We start from the raw sequence: 18,048 nt of genomic DNA on the forward strand, positions 1-18,048 counted from the left end.
GGTGCTGCCCCCTGGAGGCCTCATCTCTATATACAGAGAACATATTTTTTTTGCCCATTTCTGCTATTTCTTTTTTTCTGTTTATTGTTGCCAAGTCAATAATGCTTTCCTCAAATTTGGAACAGGAGTGGGAGATGGATTCTTTTTTATAAGAAAATAATCTTAAACTTTTGTTTAAAAGTTTTAGACAAATTATTAATATTGAGAATAGAGACAGGGTTTCACTATGTTACCCAGGCTGGTCTTGAACTCCTGAACTCAAGGAATCCTCCCACCTCAGCCTCCCAAAGTGAGCCACTGCACCCAGCCAAGAGATAGGAGATAGATCGAGATTCTTTTTTTTTTTTTTTTTCTTTTTTAAGGCAGAGTCTCACACTGTCACCCAGGCTGGAGTGCAGTGGCACACTCTTGGCTCACTGCAACCTATGTCTCCCAGGTTCAAGCATTTCTCATGCCTCAGCCTCCCAGGTAGCTGGGACTACAGGCACATGCCACCATGCCTGGCTAATTTTTTTATTTTTAGTAGAGGCGGGGTTTCACCATGTTGGCCAGGCTGGTCTTGAACTCCTGACCTTAAGAGATCCACCTGCCTCGGCCTCCCAAAGTGCTGGGATTACTGGCGTGAGCCACCATGCCTGGCCGATAGATTCTTTTCACTTGCTAACCTTATTTATCTCAACCTGGAATATGGAAAATATAAGAGCTGATAGCAGTGGTATCATTTCCCTACCCACCCAGGAGAATCTCAACTTGTGAAGACACAGCTCCAAATCCTTACCTGCCCCACTCCACTTGGTTCTGTTCTTGGCTCTTAGCCTATGCTGTCATATGGCATTCTACTTCTTAGAGGGATTATATCTGAACTGGTATGAGATGTGCTTTGTGGAGCCAGGACAATAACTTTAGTGTTAGATCACCCCTCTGCCACCCCAACTCCTCAGCTAGGTTACAAACTTCTTAAAGTTGGGAGTGTGGAGCTTCTTAGATTTTTGGATGCCCACTAAGTATTTTGCTTTACATACTGTAGGTGCTCAATAAAAATAATGTGGGTGATGTTAGTGGCTAATCCTGAGAAAAACCCAAACCACAGTGACAGGAATAGGGGTCTCAAATTACCAAAAAATTAGGGAACAGACCAAATGTTGATGAGCAAACTGAACTTTAATTTGCTTACCTGAAAGGCTTGCTCTTCATTATTGGCATAGGCCACAGCTATTTACACAAAATCATTGTACAGGATTTACAGCAAGATGCTACACACAGCATCATTCTGAATAAGTGACAAAGGGGGTAAGAACAGACTAGGGAATAAAGCTCTGAAATCAAAGTGTAAGCAGAAATCTGAAGGTATGTGTACAAGGAAGGATAAGGGCCAAATCATGAGCGAAGTTGGTGAGGTAGACATGAGGAAGAGGAAACATCCAACAACTTGTGGTGCACAGATATGAGGGAAGAGTCCACTGGCACATAGTCTTAAAAATTATGTTTGGAGTTTGAAGGAGGAAAAATCTGCCATAAGCCACTTCTGGGAGAAAAAAGAAGGCAGTTAGAACCTTACAGGCCAAACCTTATACCTCCCCTACCAAAAAGTAATTCTGCTGATTAAATCCCTGGATAGGAGAATGAGAAGGTTAAAAAAAGAAACAGAGAGAGATGCATAGACACAGAACCTTAAACAGAGTTAAGAGACACAAAGTACATTCAAGACAGACACAGACAAAGAAAGAGGAAAAGAACAGAAGCTCAGGCACATCTAGAAATTAGAGACATCCTATTAACTTCAAGAGTCACCTTTCCTTACCTCATCTTCCCCAAAGCTCTTCCTCCACCCCTAAATCTCTGAATTTCTAACTTTAACCAAAGAGTAGAATTCGAATGAGGCTGGTACATGGGGGACGATCTAAGATTCCATCTCACCAATTCAGGTCCCCTCCTTATCCTGTACCGGAAGGTCAGGGCTTGAGTCGTAGCCAGGGATAGATTAGGGTGAGAATAGACAGGATGGAGGACACAAGGCCACAAAGCCCCACAATCCCAGGGCCACAGCGCCAGAGGCCTAGTTTGTCCAGAGGAATGAAGAGATCACAGGCATTTCTGACCACGTCTAGCAGAAGTGGGGGATGACCTCTAAGGACTTGAGCCAGGAGCAGGACTTGCAGCCGAAGTTTCAGAGCCAGTTGGGGCAGACCTCCTCCCGGAGTCCCTGGTCCCCCAAGTCCCCCAGTTTCACTTCCTCCTGGGACTCCTCCTCCGGAACCTTTCAGTCGCCGGCTACAAGCTAAAGACTCTTGCTCCATCAGTAGGCGAATCTCATAAGCATCACGGCTCAAATTCATGATGAGGGAAAACAAATAGTACCTGATACACAGAGCAAAAGGGTCAGTAAGGGCATGTATACCTACTTAACATATCCAACATCACATTTTAACATTTTCTTTTCCTGTAGCACAAAGAAATTACACATTAGATCATCAGAAGTAAAGTGAATGCTATTACCCCTATTAGAAATGTCCTCCCTTGAGGACACTATGCCAAGCAAAGTAAGCCAGACACAGAAAGACAAATACTGCATAATCTCACTTATAGGTGGAAGCTAAAATAAGGCTGGGTGTGGTGGCTCACGCCTGTAATCCCAGCACTTTGGGAGGCCAAGGTAGGTGGATCACCCGAGGTCAGGAGTTTGAGACCAGCCTGACCAACATGGTGAAACCCCATCCCTACTAAAAATACAAAAATTGGCCAGGCGTGGTGGCCAGCGCCTGTAATCCCAGCTACTTGGGAGGCTGAGGCATGAGAATTGCTTGAACCCAGGAAGCAGAAGTTGCAGTGAGCTGAGATCTCACCACTGCACTCCGGCCTGGGCAACAAAGCAAGACATCTGTCTCAAAAAAAAAGGCTAACTCATAGGGGCACAGAAAAGAATGGGGGTTGCCAGGGGTTGGGGAGTGAGGGAAATGGGAAGATATTGGTCAAAGCGTGCAAGTTTCAGTTATGCAAGATGAATAAGTTCTGGAGATCTAATGTACAACATTGTGGCTATAGTTAACAATACTGTATTATATATTTGAAATCTGCCAGGAGGGTAGATCTTAAGTGTTCTTACCATAAAAGAAAAAGGTAATCATGTGAGGTGATGGATATGTCAATTAGCTTGACTGTGGTGATCACGTCACAACATACACGTATAAACATCGAGCTATAACTCCTTAAATATATGTAATTTCTATTTGTCAATTATGTCCCAATAAAAATGAAGAAACAAAGTCCTCCCACCATTCTGTAACTAATGCATGTTTATGTGCGCCTTAAGATCCTGGTTTAAACTTCATGAGCATCATGAAATCTTCCAAGGTCAATCTCAAATTTCATTTTCCACTTGGCAACACACACACACACACACACACACACACACACTCTCTCTCTCTCTCTCTCTCTCTCTCTCTCAACTTGACCTATAACGAGGCAAACTTGTTTTGAAAGAACAAATTTCAGTTGTTTCAGAGACTCAAACATATTAAAGGTGATCTAAACCCAATCCCTATTCCTTAAAAAAAAAAAAAAAAAAAAAAAAGAGGCCCAGAGGTTTAATTGCCAAATGTGTTAAATTATAAATTTCTTCAGTAAAAAATCCATGTTTTTTATTTGTAATCCAATCTGACAATGGTGGTCTGTACTCAATAATTTGTTCTACCTTCGAAGTATATCCTGAATCCAACCAACCACCTCTCTCTATCACATCCCACTGCCATACTCTAAGCCACTAACATCTCTTGTCTGGACTTCTGCTTTAGTGTTTTAACTGGTCTCACTGTGGCCATTCTTGCCCCCACCCCCAACAATCTATTTTCATATAATAGCTAGCATAAACATAAATCACATCATTACTTCCCTTCTTAAAACTCTCCATGGTTGGCCAGGCGCGGTGGCTTACGCCTATAATCCCAGCACTTTGGGAGGCTGAGGCGGGTGGATCATGAGGTCAGGAGTTCGAGACCAGCCTGACCAACGTGGTGAACCCTGTCTCTACTAAAAATACAAAAATTAGCCGGGTGTGGTGGTGCGTGCCTGTAATCCCAGCTACTCAGGAGGCTGAGGCAGGAGAATCACCTGAACCCAGGAGATGGAGGTTGCAGTGAGCTGAGATTGCACCATTGCACTCCAGCCTGGGCGACAGAGCAAGACTCCGTCTCAAAACAAAAACAAAAACAAATAAACAAACAAAAAAAACACAGCTCTCCATGGTTTTCTTCTTGTCACATTCATAATAAAATATAAATGCCTTAGAGAGGCTTACAGACTCAACATCTGGTCCCTACCCCCCTAACTTTACCTTGTATCATTCTTTCCTGCAATCATTATGCTCCAACCATGTTGGTTTCTTTCTACATTTTAATCCCATCAAGCTTGTTCTTGCCTTAGGACCTTTGCACTACCTATTCCCTCTACCTGGAATATTCTCCCTCCAAAACCCTCACATAACTAGCTCTTTCTTGCTCTTCAGGTATGAGCTTAAATATTACCTCTTCGGAGAGGCCTTCCCTTATCCCTAAATCTAAAGCACTGAGTCAGTTACTCTGTACTCCATAACGCTGTTTTAATTTCCTGCATAACATTTACCAGTATCTGATATTTTAATTTATTGTTTATTTATGTTTATCTCATCCCATTACAAGGTAAGTTCCAGAGGAGCAGAGGCCTTGTTTGTCTTGTTTTTTTTTTGTTGAGATGGTGTTTCACTGTTGTTGCCCAGGCTAGAGTTCAATGGCACGATCTCGGCTCACCACAACCTCTGCCTCCCGGGTTCAAGCGATTCTCCTGCCTCAATCTCCCGAGTAGCTGGGATTACAGGCATGCGCCACCACACCCAGCTAATTTTGTATTTTTAGTAGAGACGGAGTTTCTCCATGTTGGTCAGTCAGGCTGGTCTCAAACTCCTGACCTCAGGTGATCCGCCTGCCTTGGCCTCCCAAAGTGCTGGGATTACAGGCGTGAGCCACCGTGCCTGGCTGGCCTTGTTTGTCTTTAACCACTGTATCCCTGTATGTACACTGGTGCCTACCATATGGTAAGAGCTCAGTAAGTATCTGTTGGATGAAATGAATAAATATATAGACTCCTTTAGGGAGCTGCTTTTCCATACTGCTCCAGCCATGCCTCTGCTCCCACCCCTCATATATCATAAGCCATGTTAAAGTTGTAAACCACTGAGAAAGATGAAGGGAAAAGCAAGGCTAATATAATGAAAAAGTACAATCATAGGAAAACAAAAAACAATACAGATAATATGTTAGAGAATTTTACTCCCACATCATATTTCTCTCTACCTTTATTGTCAGCTACCTCCTTTGTCCAAGCCAACGTCATCTCTTGCTCGTATTAGGGCATCTCCTCCTCTCTTGACCCACTGCAATCCATTTTCTTTTCTTTTTTTTTTTTTTTTTTTTTTTTGGATGGAGTCTTGCTCTTGTCACCTAGGCTGGAGAGCAATAGCACGATCTCGGCTCACTGCAACCTCTGCCTCCCAGGTTCAAGCGAGTCTCCTGCCTCAGCCTCCCGAGTAGCTGGAATTACAGGCGCCCGCTGCCACACCTGGCTGATTTTTGTAATTTTAGTAGAGAAGAGGTTTTGCCACGTTGGCCAGGCTGGTCTTGAACTCCTGACCTCGTGATCCCCCCCACCTCGGCCTCCCAAAGTGCTGGGATTACAGGCGTGAGCCACCGCACCCGGCCTGCAATCCATTTTCAACATCTCAAAAAGAGATGTCCTTTAAACACAACTTGAATCATGTCATTTCCCTGCTCAGGATCCTTCAATAATGTCCCATTGTAGGATAAAATGAAACAAACATTAACATTACCTAAAAGGCCCTGTATGAAAGATCTGGTGCCTGTCTATCTCTCAAATTTGAACTGATGGACTCAATACTGTCAATCACACTGGCTTTCTTTCTATTTCTCTAATTCCCTGAATTAGAGAATTTCTTAGTTCAAAGCCTTACTTAGAATGTGCGATTTTCTCTGTTTGGAAATGTCTTTTCTGCTACTGTTGGCTTTGTCTAACTCCTCCTACTCAGACATCAGGTCTGAACTAAAATATTAATTTCTCAAAGAGTTTTTTCCTGATTTTTCAATCTAAATTAGCTCCCCTTGTGATAGTCTTTCATAATACCGCATACTTTTCCACAAATATATATGAGAAGTTATTCATTGTAGTATCTAACTCCCCCACTAAACTAGAAGCTTCATGGGAGCAGGCACATTATCTGTTTAGCTCTTTGCTTTATCCCCTGCCCCACAGCAAGCATCTAATAAATATTTTTGGAATGAATGAGTAAGCAGGTAGTGAGGGGGAATAACCTGTGGTATAGAAGCACAATTAAAGTGATACAATATCTTACCTTGCACAATATTAGTCATTCATTATGGAAGAGCATCTGTCTTCCATCTCCCCCCATTTGATATTCTCCGATAGTTTAAGATCTAAGTGATTGGAAGCCAAGTGACTGATCAAGAGTCATATACTCTGGAAAGATCCTAAGATATCTTTCCCTCATATAAGACAAGCTACGCAATATAGAGGCTACAAAAAAAAATCTTGAAGGAGAACAGGATATCAAACCTGAAAGAACGCTGGGCCCACTTCTCCTGATCCACACGGGGAACCAGTCCAGACTTTCCAGCCCACAGGACATTGTCACAGGCGAAGTACAAGGCTCGGTTGAGGTGACTAACAGTGATGCAGAATCTCAGGACAACATCTGATAGGTGAACAGCTCTTTTGGCTGACTCAAGGGCATCTGCTGAGTTACCCAGGCGTAGAACTTGTGGAGATTAGAAAGGGAAAGCAAGGATTTGTAAGTAGAGAGGCAGATAGCAAGAAACAGAAACAGAGAAAGCAAGAGGGCAAAAGTTGAGCAATAATAATAACAATTTTTTTAAAGAGCAGAAACAGGCTGGGCACGGTGGCTCAAGCCTGTAATCCCAGCACTTTGGGAGGGTGAGGTGGGTGGATCGCCTGAGGTCAGGAGTTTGAGACCAGCCTGGCCAACATGGTGAAACCCCATCTCTACTAAAAATACAAAAATTAGCCCGGCATGGGGGTGGGCACCTGTAGTCCCAGCTGCTCAGGAGGCTGAGACAGGAGAATTGCTTGAACCTGGGAGGCAGAGGTTGCAGTGAGCCAAGATTGCGCCACTGTACTCTGATCTGGACAAGAGACTCTGCCTCAAAAAAATAAAAAATAAAGAGCAGAAACAGTTCATTTTTCAATTTCAAATTTAATTTTTGTGCCAGTTTAGTTTTCTCAAACTTGACCCATTCTCTCCAATCCTCCTAATTACTTCCATACCCCTGCTCTCTTATCTCAACTGGACGCATGCAGAGGGTAAGTGCAGAGCCAAATGAGAAAGAAGAACAGGCAGAGAGGGTACAGGAAGGAGGGACAAAGGAAGGAGAGCTGGGGATGGAGGAAAGGTTGGGGGATAAAAGGAAAGACAGAGTTACTTACGCTTTCTTCCAAGGCTCAGGTGGCTCTCCAGTTGTCGAATCTGTTTCTGTAACTCAGGACTGGCTCCATGCCTCTGCAGCGCATGGCCAAGAAGAGAGCAAGCATACTGGGCGGCCCTAGAGGAGAGGGCAGGCAAAGTAAGGTGGAGACCTCCCTAACCTTCTGCTCAAAACTATCCTCCAAAAGGCACAGACAGACTTCCCCCTTTCCCAGTTTGAGAACACTCCCCTTCCTCCTCCACGCCCATATCTCACCATTTCTCCAGGCCAGAGGAAGGGAAAAGCATAAGAAGAAAAAAGAGTCTAGAAAGGGGTGGGGAGCACTATTGAATGTTGAGCAAATAAGAGATTTGACAATGATGAGGCCTGAAGGGGCCAGTGCAGGCCGCAGAGTTCCATCACAAGCACATCAGCGTTAGCATGTACGTGATCGATGAGGGGGAGGCAGACAGTTGGAGGGCATTTTATTCCTCAGAATAGGTGAACTAAGAGATTTCAAGGCCCTCTAGCTGAATGGAGACCAAACGCCAGGGCGGAGGCAGAGGAGTTCCCGAATGGCAGCACGGTGTGGGGACATGGAAACTAGGAGGGCCTCCTCAGCTCTGGGGGAAGAGTCCGGGGCTATCCACCGTGGGGCGAATGCTCCTCATTCCATCACCGCCCAGTGAGAACACTGTCGGTCTTATGTGGACACAGCAACCCTGAGCGGCCTCCCCGCTGGCCCACTCATGCCTCAGTTTCCCCATCTCTTCCGCGAACGGAAAGGAATCATCTCAACAGCGGCTCAAATCTGCGCCTCACGGTCCGTTCGGGCCCCCGTAGCCAGAGTTGACTCTTCTTGACCCCCGTGTAGCCTGAACTGACTTCGCCTCACTAGAGTCTTCCTCTGCCCATCCCTCCCCCGCCCCACCCCCATTCCTATTCGGGCCGCACCTACACAGCCGCTCCCGGGCTTGGCTCTGTGCACTGAAGCGGACCCAGGCGTCCATGACAGCCGCAGCCCAGGCTCCGCGGCCCTGCTCCCGCCCCACTTCCCGCCTCTAGTCACGCCTCCTGCGCGACCCAACGGTGCCTCGCGAGGGACAAACAATATCAGAAAAGAAAGCTTGGCCCTCGAAGCGGAATTTCAGGACGCGAAACGCGTGTCTTTTGAGCCTCCATCTGCGTATTACTATGCGTGTCTCCGTCAGAGCGTCCCCTTATCAGACGATCTCTACTCCCTAGCACGCCTCCAGCCGTACCTTCTTTTTTAAATATTCAGGACCAAGGGCGGGGCTTGCAGGGGCCGGGGCGGGGCGAGAAAGCGCCGCAGTGATCTCCACGTCTTGGAGGCCGGGATAGGTGTGCGCCCGGCAGAGCATCACAAATACACATGCACGCAGGCTCCGACTGAATCCAGGGCTGTAGGGGCTAAAGAGGTCTAGGGCAGTAAAGGCCCGAAGCCCAGGCGGGTCTGTCCAAGGAAAAAGGAGCGTGACTGGTACCTGATCTTCGTTCCCTGCAGAACCTTGACAGTTGGACAAGTGACCTCCTCCAGAACAGATGGAGAGTCTCCAGAAGCAGAGGATTTAGTGAACGAAATTCGCAATAATCAGCTTCAGATCCTGAAAAGGAGGGCGAAGAAATCAGTGGCCAAAGCTAACCGCTTCATACCCACACTTCATCCTCCTCAGTTTCTCTCCAGGCCACCATGTCTGCAGGCAACGGCACCCCTTGGGGGTCAGCAGCGGGGGAGGAGGTCTGGGCTGGATCAGGAGTGGAGATGGAGGGCTCAGAGCTGCCCACCTTCTCGGCAGCAGCCAAGGTCCGTGTGGGAGTGACCATTGTGCTGTTTGTTTCTTCGGCTGGAGGGAATCTGGCAGTCCTGTGGTAAGTGACATGGCGGCAACCCAGCCAGCTCCGCCTCTCTCCGGTCAGGAGACTCTTCGCCCATTTAGCAGCCGCCGACTTACTAGTCACTTTTGTGGTTATGCCCGTAGATGCCACCTGGAATATCAATGTTCAGTAGCTGGCCGGGGACATCGCATGTCGGACACTCATGTTCCTGAAACTAATGGCCATGTATTCTGCAGCTGTCCTGCCTGTGGTCATTGGACTGGACCGCCAGGCAGCAGTACTCAACCCGCTTGGATCGCGTTCAGGTGTAAGGAAACTTCTGGGGGCAGCCTGGGGACTTAGTTTCCTGCTTGCCTTGCCCCAGGTGAGTGATCCAGGACTCAGGACCGAGCAGGACAGGGATTTGGGTCCATGGCATGAGTTAAAAGGGTGCGCTTGGGGGCCATTAGCCATTAATTCTCAGAGAGTAAGCCTCTGCTTTTTTTTTTTTTTTTGCCGGCTCACTGCAACCTCCGCCTCCCGGGTTCAAGCAATTCTCCTCCCTCAGCCTCCCGAGAAGCTACAGGCGCCCGCTTCCACGCCCGGCTAATTTTTGTAGTTTTAGTAGAGGCGAAGTTTCACCATGTTGGCCAGGTGGTCTCCACCTCTTGACCTCGTGATCCGCCTGCCTCAGCCTCCCAAAGTGCTGAGATTACAGACATGAGCCACCGCGCCCTGCTACCTCTGCTCTCTTCTGTAAGATTATTTGCATGTTAATTACATCTGTTAAGAGCCTGCCTTTTAAAAGCAGTATCCTCTATCTGTGCCTCTTCCATTACATCTGTTTCATTACACTTGGTTTCTACCTCTTTGCATCCTCCCAATCTCACCTCCTTCAGATTGGGGCAGGGAAGAAAAACATACATGGGGGTCTACTAAGAGAGTGAAGTCAGTGGTTTGGGTAAAACTTTGTGGTACATTCATTTATCCATTCAAAAAGTAATATGCATCTCCAGGGCCACTCAAATTTTGCTAAGGACAGGGCAGCAAAATCTTGCCTTCAAGAAATGTATAGACTAGTGCAGGAAACAAAGAAATTAGGCAATTATAATATAGTGTATTCGAAAGTGTTATGCTAAAGGAGCTAAAGAAGACAATGGGGGTGGGGAGCGGATAGGGGTGCCTGACACAGCCGTGCAGTCAGGAAAAGCTTTCTAGATGTTAAAATTTGATTCTTCAGAGATAGGTGTTAGACCAATTAAAATAGGAGAAATGCTAGGGAGGATGGAGGATAGAGGATCTCAATGCTGCTAAAGCTGAGGACTAGAAAATGGTGAGTAATGAACTGAGAGGGGAAGAGCAAGCCAGATCACAAATAATAAAATTGTACTTTATCCTGAGTGCAGTGGAGAGACACTAAAGTAAAGAGAGTGACATAACCAAATTTGTGTTTTTTACTGAGTTTATTGTCGAATGAGTGTTAAAATTGCAAAGAGGCGAGCATCTGAACCTGAGTACTAGGTTAATCAAATCTCAAATCAAATCAAATACTGAAAAGGAACTAGAAATCTAGGGGGGAAAAAGCTAAATACAAAGCAATTCATTCAAGGCAAAAACCACTATCACTACCATGGGGTTGGGGGGCAGGATACAGCAGCATCTCTGAGACAGTAGGATTAGAATTATGTCAGAAAGAGGCCAAGAAGGGTCTAGGATTTATCTCTGGAATGATAATGCATTATACTGATTTAAGATTTGATCCTTACTTACATCCTCAATTATTAGAAATATAACTACTAGAAGTTAGTCTGACTGTACTCCTAAGAACAAAGAAAGGCCTGGTGGCTCAAGCCTGTAATCCCAGCATTTTGGAAGGCCAAGGTGGGTGAATCACTTGAGGTCAGGAGTTCAAGACCAACCTGGCCAACATGACGAAACCCCATCTCTACTAAAAATACAAAAATTAGCCGGGTGTAGTAGTGAGCACCTGTAATCCCAACTACTCAGGAGGCTGAGGCACGAGAATTGCTTGAACCTGGGAGGTGGAGGCTGCAGTGAGCCAAGACTGCACCACTGCACTCCAGCGTGGGCGACAGAGCCAGACTCTGTTGGGGGAAAACAAAAAAAAAAGAGAGAAAAATAATACTTGCAATATGTTGCAAACAAGACCTTTACCAATCCAACTGTTAAAAAGAAGCCTGTTGCTACAGTGCCATTTACAATCAGGTTTGTTTATATGAAGCAAATTTTACACGGGGACTGGGAATTAGAAGACTTTTTGTTTCAGTCTGTCTGTTTTACTTTTTTTTCTGAGTCTCAGCTCTACTGCTAACTAGCTATACGATTTTGGCTAAGGCACTTGAAATCCATGGGCCACAAGATGATGCAATGGGAAATGAATTTCATCCTTTCTTACAGCCTGACAATCTGACAATATTTGCAACCTCTATTTGTTTCAATGGCAAACTGGTTGTGACATGATACATGTGCAAAAGGTGTTATTTTTTAGTTCCAAATTAGTATCCTTTTGGGTAAATTCTGCATTGCCCATATGCTGTAATTGTAGTTAAAATATTAGTGTTAATAAAATAAAAAATTTAATAATGTCACGTTAGTGTGGTAAGGGCTTAGGGGTAGTTAGGGGTAGCATTAGTAGTAGTTAGAAATTACTTATTTTTGTAGGCTTGTTTCCAAGTTATCAGCAGTTGAAAGGGATGTTTCTACAGTACGTGGTAAATGGCAATAAAACAGGAGAAAGGAAAGATCAAAACAAGGCTGTGGACCAAACTGTAAATCCAAGAGCTTTGACTATTTTTTTTTTTTTTTTTTTGGAGACTGAGTCTCACTCTGACGCCCAGGCTGGAGTGCAGTGGCGCAATCTCGGCTCACTGCAAGCTCCGCCTCCTGGGTTCAGGCCATTCTCCTGCCTCAGCCTCCCGAGTTCCCCAGTAGCTGGGACTACAGGCGCCCGCCACCACGCCCAGCTAATTTTTTCTATCTTTAGTACAGACGGGGTTTCACTGTGTTAGCCGGGATGGTCTCGATCTCCTGACCTCGTGATCCGCCCGCCTCACCCTCCCAAAGTGCTGGGATTACAGGCTTGAGCCACCGCGCCCAGCCAGCTTTGACTATTTTTATACTCCTCACAATTCTCAAGTACTTCTTAGGCATAGCACAAAAACAAAAACAAAAAAACTTAGAAATATATGAATGCAAGAGATGGGAAGAGGAAAGATCATTTCCCAACTAGCTCAGAGTAGCCTGATCGTAACTCCAAACAGTTCACAAAATTCTGTCTTAGGCTGAAACTATTAATCTTTCCTAAATGTCCCTCATGTCTGCTAAAATCACTTTTCCAAATGCCTTGTATCTAGGAATCTGATGCCTACTGAGCTTACCTTTTATCAAATTAATAGTGACTCAATCTGCATTACTGGAACCCAGGCACTTTAACCTTGTAGCTGTAAACGGAAATAGTTTTTACTGATTCAGTTGGAAAACCCAGCAATTTAACAAAAATGGGGAGGCGCAGCCCAATAGCATTTGGAAAATGTTAAATTTTATTATTTAACATTCTTTACCATTATAGTTACTGCACATAAGACTATTACTACTAAAGGTCACTTCAGAGTCACTGCAAAATGGCCTGGAATTTTGACAGCACCCATTTTACACAATATTTCTTTTTCCACAAAATAACAGGCAGACCAGGAAAATCATTTCAGCTAAAAATATGAGTGAGGTGGTAGAAATATCATCCCTTATAAAGCGCAATGTTAGAATAGTACTTGAGAAAGTGGGATTGTTTTAAGTCCCAAGATTTAACAAACTTACTGTTCAGCATCATATTCAAGCCTAAGGATTTTCAAGATATATTTCCAACTTCTTTAACATGGCACCATGGATGAACTGTTTCTCAGCACTGTGCTGCTTCACTTGGAATTAAGGATGAACTGGGAGGAGATAGTATGACATAGGTGGGCAGGTTGGGTAGTGAGGGGAACCAGTTCTAATAGTCCTCAACTCCAGCTGTTCCTGTTCCATACCATCCACCGAGCTGGCCCAGTCCCTTTCACTCAGTGTGTCACCAAAGGCAGCTTCAAGGCTCGACGGCAAGAAACCACCTATAACCTCTTCACCTTCTGCTGCCTCTTTCTGCTGCCACTGACTGCCATGGCCATCTGCTATAGCCGCATTGTCCTCAGTGTCCAGCCCCCAGACAAGGAAGGGGAGCCATGGTGAGACTCCAATTCCCAGGCCTTAATCCTTAACCCTAGACCTGTTGCCTCTAGCATCATTTTTTTATCTACCTACCTAATAGCTACCTACCAGTCACTAAACCATGATGAGATCCTAACCATGTCTAGCACCTGATGCTAGAGATAATTTTGTTGAATCCCTTCAATTATAAACAGCTGAGTTAGCTGGACAAGGACTAGGGAGGCAATCGGTATTATTTATTCTTGAACACCATCAAGTCTTAAAGTAGACTTGGTGGCTTCACATTTCTATCATAATCCCTGGGGGTAAGAGATCATATAGTCCCAGGTTGGGAAGGGGAAAAGGGTTTGCAACATTCTCCTCCTTGTAGGAGGCGAGCTCTGTCTCACTAGCTATGCCCCTCCATCAATTCACCCTATACTCAGTTCAGAAGCTGAGTGTCTGAATTACAGTATATTTTCTAAATTCCTAGCCCCTGTTGGTGAATTTGTCCTCTGCCGCTCCTTTGACAATCGTCCCTGTGTTTGTCTCCAGGCCCTGAGACTGGCCCTGCTTATCTTGCTGACCTTCATCCTCTGCTGGACACCTTATTACCTACTGGGTCTGTGGTACTGGTTCTCCCCCACCATGCTAACTGAAGTCCCTCCCAGCCTGAGCCACATCCTTTTCCTCTTTGGCCTCCTCAGTGCTCCTTTGGATCCTCTCCTCTATGGGGCCTTCACCCTTGGCTGCAGAATAGGGCACCAAGAACTTAGTATAGACTCTTCTAAAGAAGGGTCTGGGAGAATGCTCCAACAGGAGATTCATGCCCTCAGACAGCTGGAAGTACAAAAAACTGTGACGTCAAGAAGAGCGGGAGAAACAAAAGGCATTTCTATGACATCTATCTGATCCTAACAGAGTATATAGGAACAGAATAGTAAGTCTTTAGTACTATAAGATCTTAACATCTCACTTCTACTCCTGCTCTCCTAGTTCCCCCCAAAAAAGAAATACTGACCAGTGTCTCCACTTTAAACCCTACCTGAAACTTGAGACTATGTCTAATATAGAAACTCACATAACCAGCCGAGGCAACACAGCAAGACCCCATCTCTACAAAAATATTAAAAATTTAGCTGGGCATGGTGGCATATGCCTGTAATCCCAACTACTAGGGAGGGTGAGGCAGAAGGGTGGCTTGAGCCCAACAGTTTGAAGCTGTAGTGAGCTATGATCAGCTGCACTCCAGCCTGGGGAACACAGCAAGACTCTATCTCAAAAAAAAAGAAGAAATACATAGAGTTCAGTACCTAGAAGTATCTTCACAGCCTTACTATGCTTTAGAACTTTCAATTTTAGGACAGGAAAGTAACATTAAATGTAGAAAACAAAAATGGAACATTTATTCGCAACTCAAATGCTACGCATGTAGGGTAAGAGATTAAATATAAACACAGCAAGTTCCACCCCAGTCCTATTTGTCCAAGGCTGCATGGTCAAATGGAATCTTGAAGAGAACATCTGGACAACAGAGGACCTGTCAGCGACGTCTCCGGTCTGGACTTCTGCTGCGTCTTCGGCCACCTCTAGGGAGAAAGAAGCAAGGAGAGGGGTCCATTAGAGGGACATAATACTAAGTCCTCATTCTGTTTCGTTCGTATTCCCTTCACCCAGACAGTGTTTGCCCTCTTCATTTTACCTCCTCTTGCCTTTTGGTGGACCCCGAACAAAACACCAGTCAACGCTGATAGGCTGTCCCATCAAATCCTGGCCATTGAGTCCCTCCATAGCAGCCTGGGCTTCCTTGTATGTTTCATACTCAACTAGAGTATACCCCTGGGGAAAGTGAAAAGACAGATATGAAAACTCTCCTATTTCCCCAAGTATCACTGAGTATCTTTCTCCTCAAATCTAAACTCAGAAAAATCTACACACTTTAAACAATGAATGTACATCATATATCTCTACTGTATATATACAACATCTCCGTTTCTGTCTCTTTGGCGTGTCTGACAAAACATGGATTTCCAATGTCATTTTATTTCAACTTTGCTCTTGGCCAACCACAGCAAACACAGAACTACCAATGCTGTCTAAGGGTTATGAAAGAAAGGAGGCAATAAAGTGTCTCTTAGGATACCTTCAGATACCCTGTTCGCCTGTCGAGGTTGAGGTGAATGTTTTTAATTTCCCCATATTCTGCGAATTTGTCGTGTATGTCTTCTTCAGTGGCTTCCTCATGGACTCCAGTTACAAAGAGAATCCAGCCTTCAACAGCTGTTGGGGGACGGGACAAAGTTGTATGAGTACACGAGAGAAACACTTCAAGCAGGCTCACAGGAATAGAGTGCGGACTCAGATTGTTTAAGCTATCTCTGAACCCATTCCTATTGCGTTTAACTATTTTATTGGTTTCTAACTACTACCACAGACACGGATACCTCACAGATTCCATTATTACTCACAGCGCTGTGGTCCGGGTTCATCGCCATCCTGCTCCACGCTGTCATAATCCTCGCGCATCCGTGCTCGGGACCCCTCTTCTATAAGGAACATACACGAGATCAGCGAAAACTCCCCCTTTCTCCCATTGTTCCTATGAGTTGGGTGGGGACTCCAAAACCCGTAGCTCCTGCCCTACTAGGCCACTCTACCCCATTTCCCCACACTCACCGGAGCCAAAGCCGCGACCCTTCCGTTTCTTCGCTTTTTCTTTCAGTTTGTGAATGCTCTCTGGAGCCCCAGAAGATAAAAGAATAAGTAACCATGACAGTCATTTGTACAATCGTCTCTTTCCCAATACACTACCTGCAAGCCGACCCAAACCGCCTCCAGTCTCAGTGCCTTCCCGGTCACGCCCTCCCATCTCCTGAAGGGGGCGGAATCTCTAATCCACCCAAGACCTGGTTCCCGGATTCCCATCCTCACGACCGGGGAGAAAAAGAGAGTAAATTTTCCTATTATAGCCTTCTCTCGCACCTTCCCCGCTTCCCCGCAGCCGCCTCCACTGTCCTCACCGTCCCCATCCTCATCCATGGCGAAATCTTCGCCCCCGGCCTCGTGAAGATCTAGCACGTCCGCCATCTCGCCTTCGATCGAGATCTCGTCTGTGCCGCTCAGACACTAGGTACCTCGGGAAACTGTCGCAGAGGGGAAAGGTCGCCAGTCAAGCTGACCAATCAAAGGCTAACTCTAAATCCCTCCCTTTGCACGGTAAAAACACGCAAATTGGGGCGGGCCTAGTTCGGAAAGATGCCGGAAGTGTTTCTGTGGCCATCTTGAGCAGGTCGCAAGCTAAATCATGCCATGTTAGGAGGTACAGACTGCAGGGGGCCGTGGCTTCCTCTTAACCGCGGCAGCTGCTGATAAATACTGTACTATTAACAGTGAGGCCCGGCGTAATTTCCTTATTAGAGGGCTTCTTTACGTCTTTTCATCCCAAACTGGGAAATGGTAATTGAAGAAACCCTTTTCTTTCAAAAATCCCAGGCCTGTACCCTGTTCTGAGGCAGCGTGGTGTATGATAGGAGCGTTTTTAAAAAATAGTTTGATCAGCATTGCGGGCATAAAGAGCTGCTTCTGGAACCTGCAGCACCGAATTTCTCTAAAGGAAACTAACAGACTTGGTTGCAATACGATTGGTGAGACAGATACCAATTTTTTTTTTAAGATAAAACTCCCTGCCTGTAATCCCAGCTACTCGGGAGGCTGAGGCAGGAGAATCGCTTGAACCCGAGAAACGGAGGTTGATTAGCTGGGCATGGTGGAGTGCGCCTGTAATCCCAGCTACTTGGGAGGCTGAGGCAGGAGAATCAGTTGAACCCAGGAGACACAGGTTGCAGCGAGCCGAGATCTTGCCACTGCACTCCAGTCTGGGGGATAAGAACGAGACTGTGTCTCAAAAAAAAAAGTGAAAAAGAGTAAAACGAAAAATAAAATTTAAAAAGCGATTAGGAGACACTCATTCTCCACAGTAGGTACTGTGATCATTTTAAAAATCAGTTGGTTACATACCTACTACAAACCCTTGTTGTTTTGAGACTTAGTCTCGCTCTATCACCCAGGCTAAGAGTACAGTGGTGCAGTCTCGGCTCACTGCATCCTCCGCCTCCCGGGTTTAAGCAGTTCTCCTGCCTCAAGCCTCCTGAGTAGCTGGGACTACAGGGGGACTACAGGCGCCCGCCCCCACACCCGGCTAATTTTTGTATTTTTAGTAGAAACGGGATTTCACCATGTTGGCCAGGCTGGTCTTGAACTCCTGACCTCAGGTGATCCACCAGCCTCCACCTCCCAAAGTGCTGGGATTACAGGCGTGAGCCACTGCACCGGCCTAAAAACCCTTTTTGTTAGAGGGGTCTGGCTATACTCCCCAGGCTGGCCTGAAACTCCTGGGCACAAGGGATCCTCTGGCCTCCCAAGCATCTGGGACTACAGAGGTGTAACCATGCACCCGGCTCTTTCCTTGGCTTTTTGCTGCACTTAGAATAAAAAATCAGGCCGGGTGCGGTGGCTCACGCCTGTAATC

At 45.8% G+C, this 18,048-nt stretch overlaps 3 protein-coding genes across 5 annotated transcripts; 1 reads left to right on the forward strand and 2 right to left on the reverse strand.

Moving 5' to 3' along the window:
• Positions 1 to 633: 633 nt before the first annotated feature.
• PEX11B (peroxisomal biogenesis factor 11 beta) lies at positions 634 to 8,705 on the reverse strand. Of its 2 annotated transcripts, none has more exons than XM_032151649.2 (4): positions 8,439 to 8,705; positions 7,507 to 7,622; positions 6,619 to 6,820; positions 634 to 2,358 (listed from the first exon to the last, which is right to left on the reverse strand). In XM_032151649.2, exons 1-4 carry the CDS (start codon positions 8,492 to 8,494, stop codon positions 1,953 to 1,955), a joined length of 780 nt encoding a protein of 259 aa, XP_032007540.1. In that variant the 5' UTR covers positions 8,495 to 8,705; the 3' UTR covers positions 634 to 1,952. The 2 variants fall into 2 exon arrangements, with proteins under 2 accessions (XP_032007540.1, XP_032007542.1); XM_032151651.2 differs by having other exon boundaries at positions 8,443 to 8,530.
• A 46-nt stretch (positions 8,706 to 8,751) lies between these two features.
• LOC116468033 (gonadotropin-releasing hormone II receptor-like) lies at positions 8,752 to 14,806 on the forward strand. Its single transcript, XM_032151669.2, is given in 4 exon segments — positions 8,752 to 9,705; positions 13,350 to 13,519; positions 13,521 to 13,558; positions 14,014 to 14,806. Coding segments are annotated over 4 exon segments (1,137 nt in total). The 5' UTR covers positions 8,752 to 9,195; the 3' UTR covers positions 14,433 to 14,806.
• Positions 14,807 to 14,902: 96 nt separating this feature from the next.
• On the reverse strand, positions 14,903 to 17,017 carry RBM8A (RNA binding motif protein 8A). 2 transcript variants are annotated; one of them, XM_032151662.2, is made up of 6 exons: positions 16,541 to 17,017; positions 16,197 to 16,256; positions 15,989 to 16,063; positions 15,664 to 15,800; positions 15,223 to 15,359; positions 14,903 to 15,109 (listed from the first exon to the last, which is right to left on the reverse strand). In XM_032151662.2, exons 1-6 carry the CDS (start codon positions 16,605 to 16,607, stop codon positions 15,064 to 15,066), a joined length of 522 nt encoding a protein of 173 aa, XP_032007553.1. In that variant the 5' UTR covers positions 16,608 to 17,017; the 3' UTR covers positions 14,903 to 15,063. The 2 variants fall into 2 exon arrangements, with proteins under 2 accessions (XP_032007553.1, XP_032007552.1); XM_032151661.2 differs by having other exon boundaries at positions 15,989 to 16,066; positions 16,541 to 17,015.
• Between the last annotated feature and the right edge of the window lie 1,031 nt (positions 17,018 to 18,048).

Source organism: Hylobates moloch, unplaced genomic scaffold (assembly GCF_009828535.3).
Source record: "Hylobates moloch isolate HMO894 unplaced genomic scaffold, HMol_V3 SCAFFOLD_5, whole genome shotgun sequence".
Classification (NCBI taxonomy): Eukaryota; Metazoa; Chordata; class Mammalia; order Primates; family Hylobatidae; genus Hylobates; species Hylobates moloch.